At 44.3% G+C, this 25,633-nt stretch overlaps 2 protein-coding genes across 3 annotated transcripts in view; one reads left to right on the top strand and one right to left on the bottom strand.

The window, feature by feature from the left end:
- LOC149433838 (NACHT, LRR and PYD domains-containing protein 12-like) overlaps nt 1–25,576 on the bottom strand; it is a 43,346-nt gene extending 17,770 nt beyond the window's left edge. The window contains exons 1-3 of the mRNA XM_089664377.1: nt 25,472–25,576; nt 7,488–7,576; nt 33–193 (exon numbers count right to left, since the gene is read on the bottom strand). Coding sequence (XP_089520503.1) covers nt 33–193; nt 7,488–7,521 — 195 coding nt within the window. The 5' untranslated portion in view covers nt 7,522–7,576; nt 25,472–25,576. The remainder of the gene's footprint in view (nt 1–32; nt 194–7,487; nt 7,577–25,471) is intronic.
- LOC149433837 (uncharacterized) overlaps nt 1–25,633 on the top strand; it is a 190,931-nt gene that overhangs the window by 108,227 nt on the left and 57,071 nt on the right. The window lies entirely within an intron of this gene.

The following is a 25,633-nucleotide window of genomic DNA, read 5'->3' as shown; positions in this document are numbered from 1 at the left end:
CACATGGTAGGTCTTTGCTATCATTATCTTACATCTGTGTTTAAGACATTCCGAGACTTTAGTTCTCTGAGAAGAGCTTTCGTGTCCAAGTTCTCCAGAATGTAGATCAGATCATCTCTGTAATACTCGTATATTCTCCTCAGTGATGAATCTTGATGCAGAGACAGCTGGTGGCAGAACCTCTTGATGTCCTCTAAAGAAACAGAAAATATTTTTACATGAATATCGATTTATATTAGAGACAAAATGATCATAGAGGAAATCTATAGAATTGCATCTGTTCCTCTTTTTTTGTGCTTCCTTTAATAACAAGTTGTTGGTTTAGACCCACAAACACCTGTAACCTATAAAGCAGGGTTTCTCAACCAGGGTTCCATGGAACCCTAAGGTTCCTCCACAGGTTGCTGGGGGATTCTTGAGCTATGAGCAATCTTTGGCTCTCAGGTAAGTTCCCACTGACACCATTGATCTTTTTAGCTATCTGTAAGGGGCTAATTCTTCCCATTGACCACAAATGTAAGGAACATTCTTCCCACCTACCATCACACTAATGTATCATGAGCTGTAGATATAGTCATTTTTAGCAGTAGTTCCCTGAGACCGGAATGTTATTTCAAAGGGTCTTCTGTGAAAAGACTGAGAAAGGCTGATCTAATACCATCATTACTTCTAAATCAATAACTCTATAGTGGGGGGTCAGCAACCAGTAGATTGTGGCCCGATGACTGGTAGATCACGGTCAGGGTTTTCTGACCCACCATCCCAGAGCATCAGAGTGCAATGCAGAGGGACTATTTGTAAAGTGGGAACTGTAGTAGAGAGTGAGAGCCGCATAAGCCCATGCCTCCTCTGTAGTGCCGACTCCTACGCCCTGTCATGGTTGGTGGGTGTAGCACCTGCCAAGCATGACCTATTCAAGTGAATGAGGCCGCTCTGCAAGTGCCCTGAAACCTTGTGCAGTACAGCAAACAAGGGGTTAAACAGGCATCAGTGTGTTGCTTTCTCACCACCTGCTTTAACTCCTCGGACCCCACAGAAGCATGCAGTTACAGGACACTTGCAGAGTGGCCCCATTTACTTGAATGGGTCTCGACTGACAAGGTGGTAGCACCCACCAAAAGCAGCAGGGGGTGTAATTCCTGCTGTGGTATGGTATGAGTACAACTTTGGCTGCTGCCTCAGCAGCTAAAGGGGGTAGGCATTGGGGGGAGGGGGGGTTAAAACTGTGACTCAACTGCAGAGTTTTGCCACCCCCCCCCCAACTTTACATGTGAACAAGCCCTAAGAGCGCCGCTGCCGGATGCAACTAAGGGCTCATTCTCATTCACAAGTAAAGCAAGCGGTGCTGCTCCTCTGCAAAACGGTCCAGGTGTGTTTGAAAAGTGGTAAGGAAGCGATACAGTGAAAGAAAAAAATATTTGATTTCCTGCTGATTTTGAATGTTTGCCCACTCACAAAGAAATGATCAGTCTAAAAATCGAATGTTCGGTGTATTGTAACACTGAGAGACAGAATAGCAACAACAAATTCAAAAGAAATGCATGTCTAACAAATGATGCACTGATTTGCATGTTCATGAGGGAAATACGGATTTGATCCCCTATCATTCAGCAGGATTTCTGGCTACCAGGTGTCTTTCATACGGGTAAAAAGCTGAGATTAGAAGCAGTCTCTTAAAGGGAATGCTGCTAATCTCATTGTGTTACCTGTATAAAAGACACCTGTCCACAGGAGCAACCAAACCATCAGATTCCAAACTCTCCACCATGGCAAAGACCAAAGAGCTGTCCAAGGATGTCAGGGACAAGATTGTAGACCTACACAAGGCTGGACTGGGCTACCAAACTATGGACAAGCAGCTTGGTGAGAAGGTGACAACAGTTGGTGCAATCATTCACAAATGGAAGAAACACAAAACAAGTGTCAGTCTCCCTAGGTCTGGTGCACCATGCAAGATCTCACCTCGTAGTGTCAATGATCATGAGAACAGTGAGGAATCATCCCAGAACTACACGTGAGGATCTTGTCAATGATCTCCAGGCAGCTGGGACCACAGTCACCAAGAAAACAATTGGTAACACACTACGCCAAGGACTGAAATCCTGCAGTGCCCGCAAGGTCCCTTTACTCACATGTCCAGGCCCATCTGAAGTTTGCCACTGAACATCTGAATGATACAGCGGAGGACTGGTTGAAAGTGTTGTGGTCAGATGAGACTAAAATCGAACTCTTTGGCATCAACTCAACTCGCCCTGTTTGGAGGAGGAGGAATGCTGCCTATGACCCCAAAAACACTATCCCAACTGTGAAATATGGTGGTGGAAACATTCTGCTTTGGGGGTGTTTTTCTGCTTGTGGGACAGGACAACTGCATCGCATCAGAAGGGACGATGGACGGGGCAATGTACTGTCAAATCTTGCGTGAGAACCTTTTTCTCTCAGCCAGGGCTTTGAAAATGGGTGGTGGATGGGTGTTCCAGCATGACAATGACCCAAAACACACGGCCAAGGCAACAAAGGAGTGGCTCAAGAAGAAGCACATTAAGTTCCTGGAGTGGCCTAGCTAGTCTCCAGACTTTAATCCAATTGAAAATCTGTGGAGGGAGCTGAAAGTTCGAGTTGCCAAACGTCAGCCACCAAACCTTAATGACTTGGAGAGGATCTGCCAAGAGGAGTGGGCCAAAATCCCTCCTGAGATGTGTGCAAACCTAGGGGCCAACTCCAGGAAACGTCTGAACTCTGTGATTGCCAACAAGGGATTTGCCACAAAGTACTAAGTCATGTTTTGTGAAGGGAATCAAATCCTTATTTCCCTCATGAACATGCAGATCAGTCATCATTTGTTAGACGCATTTCTGCTGAATTTTTTGTTGCTATTCTGTCTCTCAGTGTTACAATACACCGAACATTCAATTTTTAGACCGATCATTTCTGTGTGAGTGGGCAAACATTCAAAATCAGCAGGGGGGCAAATACTTATTTCTTTCACTGTTACCCCCTCACCACCTGATTTGCTGTGCAATACATATGATTGTGAGACGGTAGTATGGAAATTACAGGTTTAAATCTGGTGTCAGGAGGCCACACTGGGCCAGTTGATCTTTGACTTCTCCCATGTTGTTTAGTTAGATCTCTACCTCTTTAAGGTTGCCTATCCCTGCTCTATAGTATCTAATCTTTCCTCATAGCTGAGCTCCTCCATGCCTCTTATCAGTTTGGTTGCCCTTCTCTGTACTTTCTCCAGTTCCCCAATGTTCTTTTTGAGAATTGGAGCCCAAAACTGAAATACATATTCCAGATGAGGTCTTACTAATGATTTGTACCGAGGGATGGGTGGGATGATATCTCTCTCTCTGGAGTCTATACCTCTAGTAATACAAGAGAGGATTTTGCTCGCTTTAGAATCCGCAGCTTGGCATTGCTGCCATTATTAAGCTTGTGATCTACCAGATCCTTCTCCACCATTAATTCCCCCAGTTGTACCCCCCCCCCCCCTGCCCGTAGTATATATGATGAATGCATATTCTAAGACCCCAAGTGCATAACCTTACATTTATCAACATTAAACCTCAGTTGCCACAGAGTTGCCCAATTAAACAGAGCAACTTACACTTGTAGGTAAAAATCAAAATGCAGAGCTTCCTACCACTTCAGGCATGTTATTTAGTCTCCAACAACTCCAATAGCATGTTTGCAGTCTTAGTCTGTCTCCTGCAGCATGTCCGCAGGCTCTGACAATCTCCAGTTGCACGTCTGCACTCTCTCATGGGTTTCTGTTACATGCAGTGAATATTATGTACAGCTCTTAGCTGCTGTCAGGAGCCACACATGAGGTACACGTTAACAAGAAAGTTGACCACGACTGACACAGGGGGCTTAACCACTTGCCTACCGGGCACTTTCACCCCCTTCCTGCCCAGGCCAATTTTTTACTTTCAGCGCTCTCATACTGTGAATGACAATTGCGCGGTCATGCAACACTGCACCCAAACTAACTTTTTATAATATTTTCACACAAATAGAGCTTTCTTTTGGTGGTATTTAACCAGTTGCCGACCGCAGATAGCCGAATGACGGCTACGCTGCGGCTGGCCAGTTCTGAGTGGGCGTCATATGACGTCCTCCCAGAACCCGCTCAGGGGCGCGCACCCGGCGATCTCCGTGATCGTTGTGTCCTACGGACACAGCTGATCACGTGATGTGGTAAAAGGCCAATCACAGCGGCCTTTTACCACGTGATCAGCCGTGTCCAATGACACGCTGATCACAGGGAAATCCAATCCAATGTCAGATCATGAGGAAAGTACTGCCAAGAACAGGCAGTTGTCAGAGCAGGGATCGGCACCAATCATCAGGGCACTGATAATCAGTGCCCTGATGATCGATGCCCAGAAGTGCCACCCACCAGCTCTGCCCACTTGTGCCCAGCAGTGCACCCACCTGTGCCCAACAGTGCAACCACCTGTGCCCAGCAGTGCCTACCAGTGCCACACACCTGTGCCCACCAGTGCCACCCAGCAGTGCCCACCAGTGCCACCCACCAGTGCCCATCAGTGCAGCCCAGCAGTGCTGCCAGTCAGTGCTACCAGTCAGTGCCCAGCGGTTGTGCCAGTCAGTGCCCAGCAGTTGCGCCAGTCAATGCCTAACAGTGCCGCCAGTCAATACCTAGCAGTGCCGCCAGTCAGTGCCACCTATCAGTGTTGTCTATCAGTGCCCATCAGCAGTGCTGCCTATCCGTGCCACCTCATTAGTGCTGCCTATCAGTGCCGCCTATCAGTGTCCATCAGTGCTGCCTATAAGTGCCCATCAGTGCAGCCTATCAGTACCCATCAGTGCTGCCTCATCAACGCACATCAGTGAAGGAGAAAAATTACCTGTTTGCAAAATTTTATAATAGAAACAAAGAAACTTTTTTTTTTCAAATTTTTTGCACTTTTTTTGTTTATAGCACAAAAAGTAAAACACCCAATGACGAGAAAATACCACCAAAAGAAAGCTCTATTTGTGAGAAAAAAATGATAAAAATTTCATATGGGTACAATCTTGCATAACGGCGCAATTGTCAAAGTGCGACAGCGCTGAAAGCTGAAAATTGGCCTGGTAAAGAAGGGGGTATAAGTGCCCGGTAGGCAAGTGGTTAATCACCACAGGGAGGGGTTTTATTGTTTGCACTGTAAACGAAAAAAGTGAAAATTTAGAAAAATAAGGTTTTCTTTGTTTCTATTATTACATTTTAAAAACAGGTAATTTTTCTCCTTCACTGATGTGCATTAATGAGGCTGCATTGATAGGCAGCACTGATGGGCACTGATGAGGCAGCACTGATGGCCACTGATAGGCTGCACTGATGTGGCACTACTGGTGGCCACTGATGAGGGGGTACGGATGATGCTGAACTGATAGGCGGCAAGGATAGGCATTAATTAACTGATGGGCACTGACTGACGGCACAGACTGTCAGCACTGACGTGCACAGATTGGGAGCACTGCTGGGCAGAACTGTTGAGAACTGATGGGCAGCATTGTTGGGGGCTGATAGGCAGCACTGCTGAACAGCACTGATAGGCAGCACTGATGGGCACAGATTGGCAGCATTGCTGGGCAGAACTGTTGAGAACTGACGGACGACACTGTTGGGGGCTGATGGGCAGCACCGCTGAACAGCACTGATCGGAAGCACTGCTGGGCACTTTTGGGGCTGCACTGATTATGAGGGCACTGATAAACAGTGCCCTCATTATCAGTACAGATATGTCCTTTAACAGTTGCCGGTTATCGGCAGTACTTTCTTCACGCTTTGAGTGTGAGGATAGTACTGCTGATAACCGGCAAGTGTATTTACAAGATGGTCAGCTGTGATTGGACACAGCTGATCACGTGGTACAAGGCCACTGTGATTGGCCTTTTACCATGTCATGTGATCAGCTGTGTTCAAAAGGACACAGCAATCACAGACTGCGCCTGGTGCGCGCCGCTGCGGGCGCATTCTGAGAGATCATATGACGCCCTCCCAGAACTAGACGACTGGCCTTTAGCCATCATTCGGCTATAGCGTGGTAGGGAAGTGGTTAAAGGAGGCCTCTGACATCACCAAGGGACAGCCCATTATATTTAGTGAACATAATGCTACAGAGTGCTGTCAGAGACTGCAGGCATGCAGTAGGAGACAGTGAAAGACCAACGTGCTACAGGAGACGGTCAGAGACTGCAAACATGTTGTAAGAGTTATTAAAGACTGGGAACTACTAGAGATCACTTTCTTTACAAATCAGTTTCTTTACAAATCAATGATCCCACGTTTGCCCCCCCCCCCCCTTTTTTTTAAAATATAACATGTGCCACTGTTAGAAGCTTTCCTTAACCTAAATATCTAATATCTTCTTATTAACAGTACTAACATAAGTATGAATGAGTTGGATCTTAATAGAATAATTGAGTTATTATATTTATATTTGTTCTAGATTGGGAAAAGTGAGTAATTAGACTTCAGAGTCTGTGAATACACATATCTTGGGTTTTTCCTTTACATTCAAGCCACATACAGTATGAGAGTAATTAGCTATACCTTCCCCCATCCTCCCCCATCTATGTAAGAGATGATATGTTTCACTAACTAGTGAATTGTTCGGTTTACAAGGTTTATACTGTAATATTTCTTGATTACAATATTTATATACGAGATAACTCTTAGTAAGATTACTTTTAGGAGAATATATATATATATATATATATGTATGTATGTATGTGTTATACATCTAATGTATTCTGATTGATGGAATGTCTAGGCCTTCTTAGGTTACGCTCAGACTTTAGGAGAAGTAGACTGGAAGTTTGTAATATATACACATCTGTTTCCAATTATCTTTGTGGGACTACAAGTATATCAGCCCATTTTGAGGAAAAGGTGGGGGCTGGATTGCTCATTTAAGAGTTGAAACAAAGACTTTTTATGCTCACATTGCTTGAAGCCTTGAGAGACACACACACACTACACACACATATACATATATACAATCTTATTATCAAGAACTTAACTATATTTTTTGGACATTATTTAACCATTCTGTATGCCAATATTTTATTTCTAATTTTATGCAACGTTATTATTAAATCATCTTTTTGAGTAATTGCAAGAAGTGGAAGGACTTTCTATTTGAACATTTCTCATCAATACAAGTTAATAAAATATCGGGACAATACGATATTTTACAGCCACATTTGAGAATTTATTTCAGCAAGATCCATTATTAAAGTGGGAAATAAAACAGAAAAAGAGAAGGGAATGGATGGGAAAAAAAATAATACAGTAAGAAATATTAAATTATTAGAATCCAGTAAGGACCAAGGCAAAGAAAACAGATTTTTGTCTGCGGGGCCCCAAAACCTGCAGAATGGGTGTCGAAGGGTCACTTGCAGCCCCCCGGCCAGAGGTTGGTCCCTAAAGATATAAGTGAATAAAAAATAAGCAGCAACTGATCTCTATTTACCAGAACTGGCAGCTCCTCTCCGGCTCGTCTCCATCTTTTTGCTCTTTGTGAAGTCCTGTACAGCAGAATTAGTCCATCATAAGGTACACCTAAATGCACATCATCATTAACATTCCATTATTAGACAATAATAATATCATTAATAAAAGAACTTCTTGAACTGAAAAATGTCACTTGAAAAGGTAACACATTTCCTATGAATCAGTCAGTGTTCAAATGAATGTTCCGTTGTGCAGCACTACCCCCGCGGGGGCCTCTGTCATTTACAAGGTTCTTTCCCAACACAGTGTGGAGGCATCCAGGCACAAAGCAGCAGTCCATTCACTCCGGCTCATTGAACAGTCTAGGGGTTGTCTTTTTGAAGTGTATTTGCTGGTAGAGCTTGAAAATGGGGGAGGACAAAATCAGGACATGATTTCTAAACTGCTGTCACTCCCTCATTTTCAAGCCCACCTACACATATCTTATATCAAAACGTTCAGCTATCCCTGCTGCCACTAAAAATGTCCACGGCTAAGCCATAGTCCTGATAGTTTTCACAATATGACCATTTGTTTGCAACTCACACCGCCCATTGACATTCATTGAAACTCCACTCTAGCCACCTCAAATGTGAAGGGCAATTTTCTAAACTGCGACTGTGCCTTCATTCTTAATATTTCAGAGACATACTATGCATCGAAATGTAGGTCTGGGTCTTGTGATTCTCACAATATAAAGCTCTTCGGTGTAGGGTTTACAATTTTTAAACTACAACCGTTTGAAGATGGCAACTGCCAGTGAAGTGAGCAAGTTGGAGCAGTTTGTTTTTAACCGCTCTTCTCTGCCCTCGCTGTAGTGAGTTGCCATAGGAACCCAGGTGTGTGAGCAGGCAGCAGAGTGACAAGCCACTCCAACCACAAAACAGTTACTCAAGCTACTCCACCCAGTTACTCCGCCCACTCCAGTTGTAGACTACTGGTGGAGGCAAGAACACTTCACACAATTTCCCCAGAAATTGTAGCTTTTCTAGTTAATTAAAGTGGCTGTAAAGGCTGAAGGTTTTTTACCTTAATACATTCTTGCATGAAGGTACACCTTCTCTGGGCAGCATCCCCCCCCAGCCCTCCCAATACTCACCCAAGCCCCTCTTGATTCAGCGATGTGCACTGGAGTCTTGGCTCTTCTAGGGCTCCCTCTCCTCATTGGCTGGCTACAATGGCTCCCACTGCTCTCAATCACAGTCAGTGAGCCAGAAGAGAGAGGGGCCGGGGCCGAGCCATAGCTCCGTGTGTGAATGGAAACACTGAGCAGCGGGTGCCCCCATAGCAAGCTGCTTGCTGTGGGGGCACCCGACAGGAGGAAGAGGCCAGGAGAGCCTGCGGAGGACCCAAGAAGAGGTGGATCCGGGCTGCTCTGTGCAAGACCACTGCACACAGCACGTACGTTTAGAAGTGTTTTTTTCTTTTTTTTTTTTTATATATATAATTCAATATTTTTATTGATTTTTTTTCAGGGACAAACAAGGAAATGATATACGGTTCATTCATACAATATTGCAATACAATATAATATAGTTGAGCATTGTTTGTTTTACTCCACTCACTGGGTGGTGGTGGTATAAGTCTTATTTAGCAATATCATCAGAGGTATTCATATGAGTATGATGAACCTTGGTGAAGAGCCTGGGATGTTAGGGGGGTATTGATAGGGGAGGTGAGGGGGGTAGGAAGTAGGAACGGGAAGATATAACTGGGTGAATGAGGATGTACCAGTCTGGGTTTAGTAATTAACTTTTTATGCTTTAACGTCATCAGGGTTGTACAGAGCATTTTGGGTGTTTTAACCATCGGGGCCATTGTTGGTTGAATTTATGTTGAGAGGAAGTATTGAGTGCAGATTTGTTTTCCATTTCACATTGGGTGTTGAGGTCTGTAATTAGTGAAGTAAGAGAGGGGACATTAGTAGTGTTCCATAATCTGGTGATATTTATTTTGGCAGCAAAAAGTGTGTGGGTAATGATTGTTCGGGAGTGAGGAGGGAATTTCTCAATCCCAATATGTAGGAGTGCCAATGAGGGATTCGGGATTATCGAGATTTTGGTTATGTCAGAAAGTAATTGGAAGATAGCATTCCAAAAGGATCTAAGTGATTTACATGACCAAAGAATATGTAGTGTTGAGCCTGTCTCACCGCATTGTCTCCAGCATGTAGAGGAATGTTTCGGGTAGTAAAAGGAAAATTTGACCGGGGTCAGGTACCAGTTTTTTTTTATAAAAAGAAAATTTTTTTTAAAAAGTCTTTAACCCCTTCACACCTAAGGGTAAAACAAATCTTAATGCCTAAGCACAATTTTGCAACGTGGACACGTGTTAGTAAAACCGTACATATCATCACAACTATTTTGTACATCCAGGTGAATTACACCGCGTTTTTTTTCAGGACAAATTGGGCTTTCATTTGGGGGTAAATGGTAATCAATATCTCCTGATTTTTTTTTTATTATCAAAGGAAAACTGGCCCAAAATAGTAATACAAATTATTTTTTTTTTAAATTTAGCTGTGTGTTTCTTGTTACTACCATAATCTATCTCCAAAGAACAACCCAAAATAAAATTTTCAGCTCTTGGCGAACGCAACGATACCATAAAAGTGTATGTTATTTGTTGTTTGTACCCGTAGTACAGCCCAAAAACAACGGTGCGCATTTAGTTTTTTGTTTACCTAATACACAATGACACTAATACCAATTTGATTTTGTTTTGTTTTTTAAATCCTGACCTTTGACCGTGACTTTGAGCCAAACACTTACCCTAGCACTGAACTAGATCAAACCTTGATCTAGGAATTTTTTATTTTATTTTTTAATATTTATTTATTTATTTTCCCTCTATGCCAGGAGTTAGAGAGATACAATGTATCTCTCTCCTCCATTTATAGAGAGAGAAAAAAAAAAGGGGGGGGGGGGGCTGGGCTGTACAGTGACTGATCACTGTGATAGCCAATCAGAGGCTATCACGGCGATCATGTGACCAGAAATCACACCCAGGCCACCATGGAAAAAAGCCCAGTTCTGTGAGGCCGCATATTTGTGTTACGTCGGCGTCAAATCACTTTAAATATCCTCATGGCTGGGGAGGGACCATGCAGTAGATTTATCACAAGTAAAGGTAGACTAGTATAGTCTATAGCCTCACGGCTGGGGACCATGAAGTGATGTGCAGCACAAAAAGAGGCTCTACTCCCAGTATCCTGGAACAGGATCAGTTCATAGAGGCAGGCTCTAGTAGGGTAGTTCTGCATCTATTCTAAAGGGCTCCAGGGTTAAGCAACCCCCCGCCTGTCAGATAACAGATCCATTAGCTCAGAAAGGAAAAGGCAATCATCTCTGGGCTCTAGACTAGTTAACCACTTGCCTACCGGGCACTTATTATTATTATTATACAGTATTTATAAAGCGCCAATAGTTCGCTCAGCGCTGTACATTACAAAGGGGGACAGAACATGTAACAGAACAATACCAATACAATGCAAAACATGAGGGGATTGAGGGCCCTGTTCCTTGGAGCTTACAATCTAGGAGGGAGGGGATAGTGGTACAGGAGGAGATAGCTGTGGGGGATGGAGTGGTAGGAAGAGTGGAGGAGGTCGGCAAGTTAGCAGGGGGTGGGGTAGGCTTCCCTGAAGAGGTGGGTTTTCAGCGTGCGCCTAAAGGAGAGGAGAGTAGGTGATAATCTGATGGGTTGGGGCAGGGAGTTCCAGAGGATGGGTGACACCCTGGAGAAGTCCTGGAGGCGGGCATGGGAGGAGGAGATCAGGGAACTAGAGAGAAGGAGGTCTTGTGAGGAGCGGAGTGTGCGTGTTGGGCGGTACTTGGATATTAGGTCAGTGATGTAGTTCGGGGCAGTATGGTGGACAGCTTTGTACGTCAGTGTTAGGATTTTGAATTTGATCCGTTGCGCAATCGGAAGCCAGTGGAGGGATTGGCAGAGGGGGGTGGCGGAAATGGAGTGGTTGGAAAGGTGAATGAGTCTGGCAGCCGTATTCAGGATCGACTGAAGCGGGGATAGCCAGCGGCGAGGTAGGCCAGTGAGGAGGGAGTTGCAGTAATCGAGTCATGATATGATGAGGGAGTGGATGAGCTGTTTAGTGGTTTCTGGGGTTAGGAACGTGCGTATTTTGGCGATGTTGTGGAGGTGGAGTCTGCACGAGTTTGTTAAAGATTGGACTTGGGGCTGGAAGGATAGGTTGGAGTCCAGAATGACACCAAGTACTCTGGCCTGTGGGGCGGGTTTGATGGTAGCGTTGTTGGATGTGATAGAGAAGTCAATGGGGGGTGGTGTTCGGGCTGGGGGGAAGACAAGAAACTCGGTTTTGGAGAGGTTCAGTTTAAGAAAGTGGAGCAACATCCAGTCTGATATGTCGCTCAGTAGGTGTGTGATTCGGGCGGAGACCGAGGGGGTGAGGTGGGGGGTTGAGAGATACATTTGTGTGTCGTCGGCATAGCGGTGGTAGTTGAAGCCGTGAGAGTGTATGAGTTGGCCAAGGGAGGAGGTGTAGATGGAGAAGGGAAGGGGCCCAAGGACAGAGCCTTGAGGGACCCCAACAGAGAGGGGGAGTGAGGGGGAGGTGGTAGCATTATAGGTAACGCTGAAAGAGCGTTGTGACAGGTAGGATGAGAGCCAGGAGAGAGCAGAATCTCTGAGGCCGAGGGAGTGTAGTTTTTTGAGGAGGAGGGGGTGGTCGACTGTGTCAAAGGCTGCAGAGAGGTCAAGTAGTAGGAGCACTGAATAGTGGCCATTAGCTTTGGCTGTTAGCAGGTCATTGGAGAGTTTAAGTAAGGCAGTTTCGGTGGAGTGTAGGGGATCAAGGAGGTTGTTGTCGTTGAGGTGAGAGCTTAGGCGGGTGTAGACTAGGCGCTCGAGGAGTATAGATGTAAATGGGAGCAGGGAGATGGGTCTGAGGTTGTTCGGGTCATTGGGGTCCAGGGAGGGCTTTTTAAGTATGGGGGTGATGTGTGCATGTTTCAGAGGGGAGGGGAAAGTGCTGGAGGAGAGAGAGAGATTGAAGATGTGGGTGAAGGAGCGTAGGATGGAGGGGGAGGGAGGTCGTAGGAGTTGTGAGGGAATAGGGTCGAGGGGGCAGGTGGTGAGGTGGGCATCAGAGAGGATCTTGGAGACTTCCTCGATGGTAGTAAGATCAAAGGTGCGGAGTGTTGGGGGGGCTTCAGTATGAGGAATGTAGGGTGGGGTGGAAGTGGAGGTCAGAGCAGTGGTGGGGCTGTGGGAGAGGGGTGATGAGGGGGTAGCTGAGTGAGGAGGAACGGGGTTGGAGGGAGTTTGAGCAGCGACGAAGCCCCTGCGGGTTATGTCGAGGGGGGATGAGGGGGTAGCTGTGTGAGAGGGGACGGGTTGAGAGGGCGTGTGAGTTGCGGCGATGTCCTTGCAAATTGTGTCAATCTTGTTTTTGAAGTAATTGGCAATCTCAAGGGCAGTGAGTGAGGTGCTGGGTGGAGGTGGGGGTGGCGAAAAGAGAGAGTTGAAGGTGGAGAAGAGTCGGCGAGGATTGGAGGAGAGGGCCTTGATGAGGGTCAGGAAGTAGGCTTGTTTGGCTGCGTGGAGGGAGGAGGTGTAGGTGTGGAAGGCAGATTTGTAGCGGGTGAAGGCTTGTTGGGATTTGGTTTTGCGCCATAGTCGCTCCAGGGCACGACTGTGTCGTTTGAGGGTTTTGGTGTGATCAGTCTGCCAGGGCTGGAGCGGTCGGGGTCTGATTTTGCGTGTGGTTAAGGCGCTAGTGAGTCAAGGGCTGTTGACAGCACGTTGTTGTAGGCAGTCATAGCCAAGTCGGGGCAGGACGGGGGGGGATGCTGTCGTGGAGTTGATCAGCTGCAGAGTGGAGGGGGGCAGGGTTAAGGTTGCGGAGGTTATGGCTGGTAGTAGTGTGACATTTGGAGGGGTAGGCGTTGGAGGACAAGGAGATAGAGAAGGTAATCAGGTTGTGGTCAGAGAGAGGGAAGGGGGTGTTAGTGAGGTTGTGGGGAGCGCAGCAGTTGGAGAAGACAAGATCAGGGATATTACCGATATTTTGCACGATATTCTAATTTTTTGAGTTTCACCTGTATGCCATGTTCTTTTTTTTGTATGCAGCCTGTGGGCTGAATGAAAAAAAAGAGAAGAAATTTCTGCCAGAAAAAGTGTGTGATATGCCCACTATTAGAATATACCGCCCTGCATCCACCCACTTCTAATGGTGGGCACACATTAGGTCACACGGTGCCACATGCGCCAATTTCAAGATTGTACAAATTTCTAAATAGTGTCACGGGCACGCTTGAATAAAAATTGTCCATGTATAAGTGATACCCCATATGGAAAAAGAATGACACCAAGTCCCAAACTATCTTGCCACTATTCCCCATGTAGTCTGGGCATCTAGACATCTGCAAATTTTTGGTTAAGGTGATTTGCGAGAGGCCAAATCTTGCAGAGCCGGTCAAATTCAGGGTCACTCAGAGGACGACAAAGCGTATTGTCATTGAAATGCATAAAACACATAATACTCTATCTATGCCTGGCCATGGCAGCAGAGAACACCATATGATGAATCGGGTCTGTGGACCAATACAACCGCAATTATATTTTTTTAGTAATGCCCATGTTGAGGAATAGGCCTAAAAAAAAAAAAAATAAATTCGGAAACCATAATGGATTTCCATGTGAATGGTCTGGCAAGGTTTGAATTTGGGTTGGCAGCAATATATTGTTGCGCATATAAATTGATTTGATCCATAATCAATGCATACAGATATTCCGTGACAAACAGCTCCAAAAAAATCAAGGGGAGTAGTTAAATTTGCTGTTTCCACCTGAATTCTGGGTTGGGCAGTGAATGGGGGAAGTACGGGTGCTGCAGAATTTGTGGGCTGCCAATTGGGATTTGCAAGTACATCCGGAAGGATACTAGGAGCTCTATGCGAATTCTCGGTGGTTGCGGGACAATACTTGTGCTCACCACCGCTCCAGCTTGTACTGCACTTAAGGGACTCACCACGTCACCAAGTGATACTACAGTGCTGGTATGTGAAAGACCAGGATGTACTAGGCCGCTGGTGCTCGGCAGTTCACTAAAAGGTAGAGCAGCACAAGTACTGGCACTCTGCTGCATATGAGGGTCATCAAAATTTACCGGCAAGTGCTAGCAGAGATCAGGCCTGATTTTGCGAATATTGCGGTTTGTGTGCAATGTATCAAGTGACACTGACCTACTGACACTGCACTTGCTGGGGAGAGAAGGGGAGAGGTAAGCGTATGGGCTAAACACAAGTACTGGAAGGTGGCGGGACTGATCCCGCTAATGCTGTGTTTTTGTGAACGCTGGTATAGTGCTAATCTGATCAAAGATATTGATCCATTCAGACACTATACTAGCAATGGAGGTTTATCGTGTATGAGCATCTTGCTGGCAATCAAGGGGTTAAATATGATTACTGGTGTACTGACAGGCAATCTAAAGCTATCTGGGAGGGGCGTGAAAATCACGGGAGCGTGAATCACACACATATACATATATATACAGTCATGGCCGAAATTGTTGGCACCCTTGATATTTCTCCAGGAAATCATGTATTTCTCACGAAACGTATTGCATTAACACGTTTTGCTATACACATGTTTATTCCCTTTGTGTGTATTGGGACAAAACAAAAAAAGGGAGGAAAGAAAGCAAATTCGACATAATGTCACACAAACCTCCAAAAATGGGCTGGACAAAAGTATTGGCACCCTTTCACAACTGCGGATAAATAAGAATGTTACAAGCATGTGATGCTCCTGTAAACTCACCTGGGGCAAGTAACAGGTGTGGGCAATATAGAAATCACACCTGAAAGCAGATAAAAAGGAGAGACGTTCACTTAACCTTTGCATTGTGTGTCTGTCTGTGCCACACTAAGCATGGACAACAGAAAGAGGAGACGAGAACTGTCTGAGGACCTGAGAACCAAAATTGTGGCAAAATATCAACAATCTCAAGGTTACAAGTCCATCTCCAGAGAACTAGATTTGCCTTTGTCCACAGTGCGCAACATTATCAAGAAGTTTGCAACCCATGGCACTGTAGCTAATCTCCCTGGTCGTGGACGGATGAGGAAAATTGATGAAAGATTGCAACGCAGAATAGTCCGGATGGTGGATAAGCAGCCCCAAACATGTTCCAAAGACATTCAAGCTGTCCTGCAGGCTCAGGGAGCATCAGTGTCAGCGCGAACTATCCGTCGACATTTAAATGAAATGAAACGCTATGGCAGGAGACCCAGGAGGACCCCACTGCTGACACAGAGACATAAAAAAGCAAGACTACAGTTTGCCAAAATGTACTTGAGTAAGCCAAAAGCCTTCTGGGAAAACGTCTTGTGGACAGATGAGACCAAGATAGAGCTTTTCGGTAAAGCACATCATTCTACTGTTTACCGAAAACGGAATGAGGCCTACAAAGAACAAAACACAGTACCTACGGTAAAATATGGTGGAGGTTCAATGATGTTTTGGGGTTGTTTTGCTGCCTCTGGCACTGGGTGCCTTGACTGTGTGCAAGGCATCATGAAATCTGAGGATTACCAAAGGATTTTGGGTCGCACTGTAGGGCCCAGTGTCAGAAAGCTGGGTTTGCGTCCAAGATCCTGGGTCTTCCAGCAGGACAATGACCCCAAACATACGTCAAAAAGCACTCAGAAATGGATGGCAAAGAAGCGCTGGAGAGTTCTGAAGTGGCCAGCAATGAGCCCAGATCTAAATCCCATTGAACACCTGTGGAGAGATCTTAAAATTGCTGTTGGGAAAAGGTGTCCTTCCAATAAGAGAGACCTGGAGCTGTTTGCAAAGGAAGAGTGGTCCAAAATTCCGGGTGAGAGGTGTCAGAAGCTTATTGATGGTTATAGGAAGCGACTGATTTCAGTTATGTTTTCCAAAGGGTGTGCAACCAAATATTAAGTTAAGGGTGCCAATACTTTTGTCCAGCCCATTTTTGGGGTTTTGTGTGACATTATGTCATATTTGCTTTTCTGCCTCTGTTTTATATTTGTTCCAATACATACAAAGGGAATAAACATGTGTATAGCAAAACATGTGTTAATGCAATACCTTTTTTGTGTGAAATACTTGATTTTCAGGAAAAATATCAAGGGTGCCAACAATTTCGGCCATGACTGTATATATATATATAATTCTTCACACCCGCGCCGCCCTGTAGCAGTATTTCTGCTAAAAGGCGGTCAGGAAGCAGTTAAAGAAGCAGTTTGTGTTGCGGCGCTGCATTACTTTCACTGACAATTGTGTGGTCATGCAACACTGCACCAAAATTAAATTTATGCCCTTTCTTTCCCATAAATTGAGCTTTCATTCAGTGGTAGTTGATGGCCTGTACATTTTTTATTTTTTTCATTATAAAAAAAAAAGCTCATAAATTTTGAGAAACAAAAACAATATTTTGTACTTTTTGCTATTAAACATGTCCAGTAAAAACATTAAAAAAAATCAAATTTCATCATAAATTTAGGTCAAAATGTATTGTGCGACATGTTTTTGCTAAAAAAAAAAATCCCAATACGTGTAAATTGGTTTACGTGAAAGTTATAGCGTTTACAAATGGCGGTATAGATACTGGATTTTGTTTTTTTTAATATTAATAATGGCGGAGATCAGCGACTTATAGCGGGACTGCAGCGGACATTATGACTTTGGGGGGAAACTGACTTGGTGTCACTGACATCCCCAGTGACACCAATACAGTGATCGATGATAAAAAAAAAAAAAACACTGACACTGTACTAATGGCACTGGGCAGGAAGGGGTTAAAATGAGGGGAGATCAAAGGGTTAACTGTGTGATGGGAGTGTTTTACTAGGGGGCGGGGGGGGTTGTGTGCTTTACTGTAAAGAACACTGATCGGAATGGCTGTGCTCAGCCATCCCGAGCAGTGTGCCCAAACTGATAGGGTGATGGGCTTTTGGTAAACAATGCAGCCCTCCTCCTGTCGGTGATCACCGGGTGCCAGTGGGTAATCACCAGGCAGGACCCAGTGATGGACACTGGCGCGGGTAGGTCAGTCGCAAATCACGAAATCACGTTTATATAGAGTGAAGGAAGGAAGTATTTGATCCCCTGCTGATTTTTAATGTTTGCCCACTCACAAAGAAATGATCAAATGGTCTACAAATTGAATGGTAGGTGTATTGCAACTCTGAGAGACAGAATAGCAAAAAAAAATTCAAAATAAATGCATGTCTAACAAATTATTCACCGATTTGCATGTTCATGAGGGAAATAAGTATTTGATCCCCTTCACAAAACATGACTTAGTACTTGGTGGCAAATCTCTTGTTGACAATCACAGAGGTCAGACGTTTCCTGGAGTTGGGCACCAGGTTTGCACACATCTCAGGAGGGATTTTGGCCCACTCCTCATGGCAGATCCTCTCCAAGTTATTGGAACTTTCAGCTCCCTCCGCAGATTTTCAATCGGATTAAGGTCTGGAGACTAGCTAGGCCACTCCGGGACCTTAATGTGCTTCTTCTTGAGCAACTCCTTTGTTGCCTTGGCCGTGTGTTTTGGGTCATTGTCATGCTGAAACACCCATCCACAACCCATTTTCAATGCCTTGGCTGAGGGAAGAAGGTTCTCACCCAAGATTTGACAGTACATTGCCCCGTCCATTGTCCCTTTGATGTGGTGCAGTTGTCCTGTCCCCTAGGCAGAAAAACTCCCCCAAAGCAGAATGTTTCCACCACCATGTTTGACAGTTGGGATGGTGTTCTTGGGGTCATAGGCAGCATTCCTCCTCCTCCAAACACGGCGAGTTGAGTTGATGACAAAGAGCTTGATTGTGGTCTCATCTGACCACAACACTTTCAACCAGTCCTCCTCTGCATCATTCAGATGTTCAGTGGCAGACTTCAGACGGGCCTGGACATGGGCTTTCTTGAACAGAGGGACCTTGCGGGCACTGCAGGATTTCAGTCCTTGTCGGCGTAGTGTGTTACCAATTGTTTTCTTAGTGACTGTGGTCCCAGCTGCCTGGAGATCATTGACAAGATCCTCATGTGTAGTTCTGGGATGATTCCTCACTATTCTCATGATCATTGACACTCCACGAGGTGAGATCTTGCATGGTGCACCAGACCTAGGGAGACTGACAGTTGTTTTGTGTTTCTTCCATTTGTGAATGATTGCACCAACTGTTGTCACCTTCTCACCAAGCTGCTTGGCGATAGTTTGGTAGCCCAGTCCAGCCTTGTGTAGGTCTACAATCTTGTCCCTGAAATCCTTGGACAGCTCTTTGGTCTTTGCCATGGTGGAGAGTTTGGAATCTGTTTGATTGCTCCTGTGGACAGGTGTCTTTTATACAGGTAACAAAATGAGATTAGCAGCACTCCCTTTAAGAGACTGCTTCTAATCTCAACTTGTTTCCTGTATGAAAGACACCTGGTAGCCAGAAATCCTGCTGAATGATAGGGGAACAAATACTTATTTCCCTCATGAACATGCAAATCAGTCATCATTTGTTAGACATGCATTTCGTTTGAATTTTTTGTTGCTATTCTGTCTATCAGTGTTACAATACACCTTGTATCGGAACCAACCCCAGACTGCACTTGGGTACTTCCGTTAGAATACCGCTTCCCGTCCGAACACCGACCACAGACACCACAGCCGACCATACAAGACTAGACGACACCAATCTTGAAATAATCCAGAAAGTAAACTACTATTTTAACTCAGATACAAGATATATACACTCAAGGGACAATACCCCCTCCCTGCATAATGACACATGGCGGGGCAATCCACATTTAGTAACAAGAGACACAACAGACAGTCCTATCAGGAGGGAGGGCTGCTGCAGACACCCCCCACCAAGCCAATACACAAACACATACATCCCATAATAGTTTGTTCCCAAGCAAGACACACAATAGAACAATGGGATGCAATCACATGGCATTAAACAATCATCAACCCCCCACCCCAATATTAGGACACATCACCCTGTACCCCTAACAGGCACAGGGTGACTTACACATAATAGGGATATGGGGGAGCTGAGACAGGGGTCTCCCCACCTCTCCAAAGTGAGCTGTGTTCCATGGGCCCCCCACCCAAAGTGACTCCCGTCACACACCTACCATTCGATTTTTAGACTGATCATTTCTTTGTGAGTGGGCAAACATTCAAAATCAGCAGGGGATCAAATACTTATTTCCTTCACTGTATACGTGATTTTGCACACAGGGCCTGCCCAGCAGTAAATGTACTGTGGGCGGGCCTTAAGCGGTTAAACATGCAGTAAAAAAATGATTAAAAATCAAATTTCGTCATAAATTTAGGCCAAAATGTATTCTGCTCCATGTCTTTGCTAAAAAAAAAAAAAATCCCAATACGTGTAAATTAATTGTTTTACGTGAAAGTTAGAGATTATAAATGGCGGTATAGATAATGGGAATTTTTTTTTTCTACTAGCAATGGCGGCAATCAGCAACTTATTGCGGGACTACCGCAGACATTCTGACACTGGGGGGGGGGGACTGACTTGGTGTCACTGACATCCCCAGTGATACCAATACAGTGATCAGTGCTTAAAAAAAAAAAAAAAAAAAAAAGCACTGACACTGTACTAATGGCACTGGGCAAGACGGGGTTAATATGAGGGGCGATCAAAGGGTTAACTATGTGTAAGGAGTGTTTTACTAGGGGGCGGTGTCTGTGTGCGTCTCTGTAAGCACACTGCTCTGGAGGGCTGTGCTGTGCAGTGTGCCCAAGCTGACAGGGAGGAAGACTTTTAGTAAACAGTCTTCCTCCCCATAGGAGATGCTCGGTAATCACCGGGCGCCAGCGGGTAACTACCGGCCGGGACCTGGTGATTGACAGCCGCAGCCGCGAATGGCGACGTGGGTAGGGCGTGCACCCCCTACCTGGAAATGCAAAATCATGTATATATACACACGTGATTTTGCACACCACTGCACCCTGTAGCAGTATACCATAGTACATTTTTTTTAATTTTGTACATGAGGTTCCTCCTAAAAGCCTCTTCCCACAACCCTTGCTCAGTGGCTGTAGGGGTCTGCAGGCAGGAGGGCCCATTAGCATCAGGGTATCCTTTTAAATAAAGGGGCACCCTGATCCTGAACCCCCACCTTGTGAATGAGTAAGGGATACTTGTACCCTACCCATTCACTAATGGGTTAAAATTGTGAAAAAAAAAAAGACTTGCCAAAATAAAATAAAAAAACCCAACACCAGCCGACCCGTCCGCACCCACCGCAATCTGACATTTGCGAGTCAGACGTAAACAAATCGGAGGAGCTAGCGGTGACGTCACTGCTAGCTTCGCCCAATTGCTTACGCCTGACTGGCAACTGGCAACAATTGGGCGGTGATGTCACCCCACCCCACTCCGCCCAATTGTTCATGTCTGACTTGCAAACATCAGATTGCAGCGAGTGCTTAGGTTGGTGGGTTTTCAAAATTTTGCCGAGTCGGGGTCGTCATGACAACGCTGATTGACAATGGATTACAAAGCTGGAGCCAATTTCTTTTTGGCTTTTTTAAATTTTTAAATAAAGGACTGTTTTTTCCAATAAAGAATTTTTTCAAACGTCTGGTCTCTATTTTTTCACAATTTGAACCCTTTAGTGAATGGGTAGTTGTACCCTTATTCAAAAGGGGGGGGCAGCATCAGGGTGCTCCCTTAACCGCTTCCATACCGGGCACTTTTACCCCCTTCCTGCCCAGGCCATTTTTCAGGTTTCAGCGCTCTCACACTTTGACAATTGCGCGGTCATACAACACTGTACCCAAACTAAAATTTTATCATTTTCTTCACACAACTAGAGCTTTCTTTTGGTGGTATTTAAGCAACACTGGGGTTTTTATTTTTAAGCTAAATTAACAAAAAAAAGACCAAAAATTTTGAAAAAAAACCCACGTTTTTCTTTGTTTCTGTTATAAAAGTTTGCAAACAAATAATTGTTCTTCATGAATTTAGGCCAAGATGTGTTCTACTACATGTCTTTGGTGAAAATAACCCAAATTAGGATGTATTTAGTTTGTAGGAACGTTATAGAGTTCATAAACTATGGTATATACTGTATATCTGAAAATTGATCAATTCTGAATTACTGACGGCCAATCTAATTTCTTGAGGTCCAAGAATGTCAGGACAGTACAGATATCCCCCAAATTACCCCTTTTTGCAAAGTAGACAGTCCGACGTATTTCATAACAGGCATGGCGAGTTTTTTGAAGTTATAATTTTTTGTCATAATTTTTCAGAAAATTAAAAAAATTTAAGAAATTATTTTCACTTTTTTTTTACATATTGTCATCAGTGCAGTACAGCGTCATCATATAACTGGCATGGCGGTGATCAGGGACACTGACTGGTGACAGTATGAAAAAAAAATTATAATTTGTTAGTTTTAATTTATTACTTTTTTTTTCTTTTTAAAGATTTTTTTTCATATTTCACTATGACCAAAGTAGTATAATGTTACCATAGTAACACTGTACTATTTTGGGGAAGTGATCAGTATTTTTTTTTTCTTTTTTTAACTACACAATTTGCTTATAACAAGGAATTAATTTGCTATAAGCAAGCATTTACCTGAATGACGTTGATTCATACAGGGTTTTGCTTTTTTTGTACTTAGCTGTGATTTGACCACGGCTAATCACATGACACAGCTGGGCTGTGATTGGCCCAGCTTGTGCATGTGATAGCTGTGACCATTCACAGCTAGACACACTAGTATACAAAGGATGGTATGAAAGGAAGCCATCCATTCTATACAACTGTCATGTGACCTGCTGTGATTGGTCACAGCAGGTCACATGGTACTGGAAACGGGGCTGGTACACAGATCTGTCATCGGCCGTGTCCGTGACAGATCGCACCGCAGAGCGGCCCTGCGGGCAGGCAAACTGCGCGTGACTAAAAGGACGCCATATGGCGTCCACCCGGAGGGACGAGCTGCTCGCCCAGCCGCCTTTGTGCTGTTGGCTGGGTGGGAACCGGTTAAAGGGGTACGCTGATGCTAATGAGCCCACCTGCCCGCAGACCCCAACAACTACCGGGCAAAGGTTGTGGGGAAGAGGCCCTTGTCCTCATCGTCATGGGGACACCGTCTGGCAGCCTGGTAAGGCGCAAGGAGCGGGGAGCCGCTCGTACGTTCCCCCCCCCCCCCAACACTTTCCTGGCTTCCCAAGCCTGTGCCTGGATTAAGGGTACGGTAGGAATTTGGGGGGGGACCCAATGCTCCCCTATTTTTTGGAGGTGGGGTTACCCTTAAAAATCCTACCAGACCTAAAGGGCCTGGTAGGGCTTTTAGGGGAAACCCCACGCACTTTTTATAAATTGTTTTTACTGTGAGGCCACGCCTAACTTTCCTGCCAGACCTAAAGGGTCTGTCAACCTCTTCCCGTCCGACCCAAGCCAATAGAGGGCCGGACGAGAACGCTGCCAATGCGGGTGTACGTTTCAAAACGTCCCCCTGCATCCATTGCCTGTGCCATCGGTGCCCACTGTGTCCTCCATACAAGATGTCACTTCCTGACATCATTGCTTACAACTTGTGAAATCTGTGAATGATCACAGAGGTCACATGGTACAGGGCTATTCACAACAGCCTTGTACCATGCGACAAGCTGTGACCAATCACAGCTCACACAGTATTTCTCAATGGCTGCAAGAACGCAGCCAGAGAGAAGGAGAAATGATTGCTTTTACAGCCTTTATGGGTGTAAAAGCAATCACTGTACTGGTAGGGTGACAGTATGTTAAAAACAAATAATAATAAAATAAAAATGTAAAACAATTTAGAAAAATTATGTTTGGCTATAAACTAATTTGGGTTATTTTTTTTTTTTTTTTTACTAAAAAGATAGATGAATACATCTTGGCCAAGATTTATGAAGAAAAATTATTTATTTGCAAAATTTTATAAGAAAAACACTTTTTTTTTTCAAAATGTTTGGACTTTTTCATTTATATATAAAAAAAACAAAATCCCAGTGGTGAATAAATACCGCCAAATAAAGGTTTATCTGTCTCAAAAAATGATAAAAATTTCATATAGGTACAGTGTCATTCAAAGTGTGATAGCACTGAAAGCTGAAAATTGGCCTGGACAGGAAGGGGGGAAAAGTATCTGGGCTTGAAGTGGTTAAGGATTGGGGGGGGACCCCACTCTGTTCTTTTTTGTTTTCTTTTTTAATAAAAAATGTAATTTTTAAAAAAAGTCAGTCCTGCTGCAGCAGGTTCTATACATTGTACAGATGTGCACCTTTGCAGGTAGTTTAGGAGGACCCTCAGGCTTGATATTGAAATGATTTATTTTTTTTACTACTTTAAGCAATGAAAAATGACTGCCCCTTTAAAAACAGTACTTTTTGAAAACTACTTTTTCACTGATCCATGTCCCTCAATGCAGAACCCGAGTCCCCATTCCCCTTTTATGACTAATAACTTGCATATAAGCCTTCAAGATGGGCGCTCTTCGAGTCCCTTAGACTTGCTTTAAGTTTGAAGTTCGAATTACGTTCGAAAGTTTGACCGCAAACTGCACAGGGGGGTGTTCAGTCCATCACTACTTACCGGGCTTAAGAGATCAGTGTTCTGCTTAGTCCTAACAGACCTAAATACAGAGAGAGAATCAAGGTTTGTATAACCTACAAATATCTCTTATTACATGTAATGAAAGTATGCAGCGCTCATATATTGGAAATTAACCTGATCACATATATTGAATTTAACCTGGTCGCATATGGTAGATATAAATTAAATAAGATTCATGATAAAAATAAAACGTTAAAATATAAACATATTAAACTCGTGACTTCTGTGGTGCATCCAGGGTTGGGAAACCAGAGGAAAGTTCGTGACTCTTGTGTTGGAAAAAACTGAGAATAGCTTGCACTAACCAGATGTCTCAGCACATGGAGTAATTAAGACCTACTCCTGGTACTCTGAAAGGAAGCCACTGAAGGAGATGTCATCTGATCTCTCGCCACTAGATGTCATGTTCCCAGGACAGCAGGATGGGGATCCCAGAGATATACATCAGCCAATGGAAGGAATGCCCTTTGAAAACGTGTGTGTCACACGAAACGCGTCAGAGAGGTGCCCCCCAACTGTCTGGACATACCACTTAGCTGCCCCATGTTCCTGCTATTTGAAATTTGTAAGTGTGTTTTTTTACCATTTGAAATTACTGCTGAAATAAATACAATACTACACTATCAAAGCTTCTGGCCTGTGGCTCTCTTATTTTGGAGGGAGCCCGGGCCTTTTGAAAGTGCTCGGTTCCTCTTGGTCTCCTGTGCGCTGCTGACTGGCTTGCTGGATCATTCCTTCCATTGGCTGATGTATATCTCTGGGATCCCCGTCCTGCTGTCCTGGGAACATGACATCTAGTGGCGAGAGATCAGATGACATCATCTCCTTCAGTGGCTTCCTTTCAGAGTACCAGGAGTAGGTCTTAATTACTCCATGCTCCATGTGCTGAGACATCTGGTTAGTGCAAGCTATTCTCAGTTTTTTCCAACACAAGAGTCACGAACTTTCCTCTGGTTTCCCAACCCTGGATGCAACACAGAAGTCACGAGTTTAATATGTTTATATTTTAACGTTTTATTTTTATCATGAATCTTATTTAATTTATATCTACCATATGCGATCAGGTTATATTCAATATATGTGATCAGGTTAATTTCCAATATATGAGCGCTGCAAACGTTCATTACATACTATCCGAAGTTTTTTTGAGGTTTACTTTCTATGCTAGCAGCTCAATTAATTTATTTTATTAATCCACATACTCATATTTTTATTTGAATAACTACTAGACACCTAGCGCTGTTGCACTTTATTCCATCTCTTATTACATATCAGGATGACCCGTCCTGCCTAATGTACTACTACTTCTGTTATATAGGGTTACATGTCATCTTACCTTACAGATCAGATGGTTTTTGAAGCCACATTCTAGCAGATCGAAGAAAAATCATGGAGACTTTTAGGTGAGGCCAAGTAACGGAAATGTGACTGATTAACTCCCTTTCAGTTTCAGTAGGAGTCGACTTCCTGTTTTTTAAGCCAGACAGAACGAAGATTA

The sequence above is a fragment of the Staurois parvus genome, unplaced genomic scaffold, assembly GCF_062004578.1.
Source record: "Staurois parvus isolate SC_StPar_1 unplaced genomic scaffold, SC_StPar_1.0 ptg001903l, whole genome shotgun sequence".
Classification (NCBI taxonomy): Eukaryota; Metazoa; Chordata; class Amphibia; order Anura; family Ranidae; genus Staurois; species Staurois parvus.
Note: the sequence above shows the minus strand (reverse complement) of the source record. Positions and strands in the feature narration are given on the sequence as shown.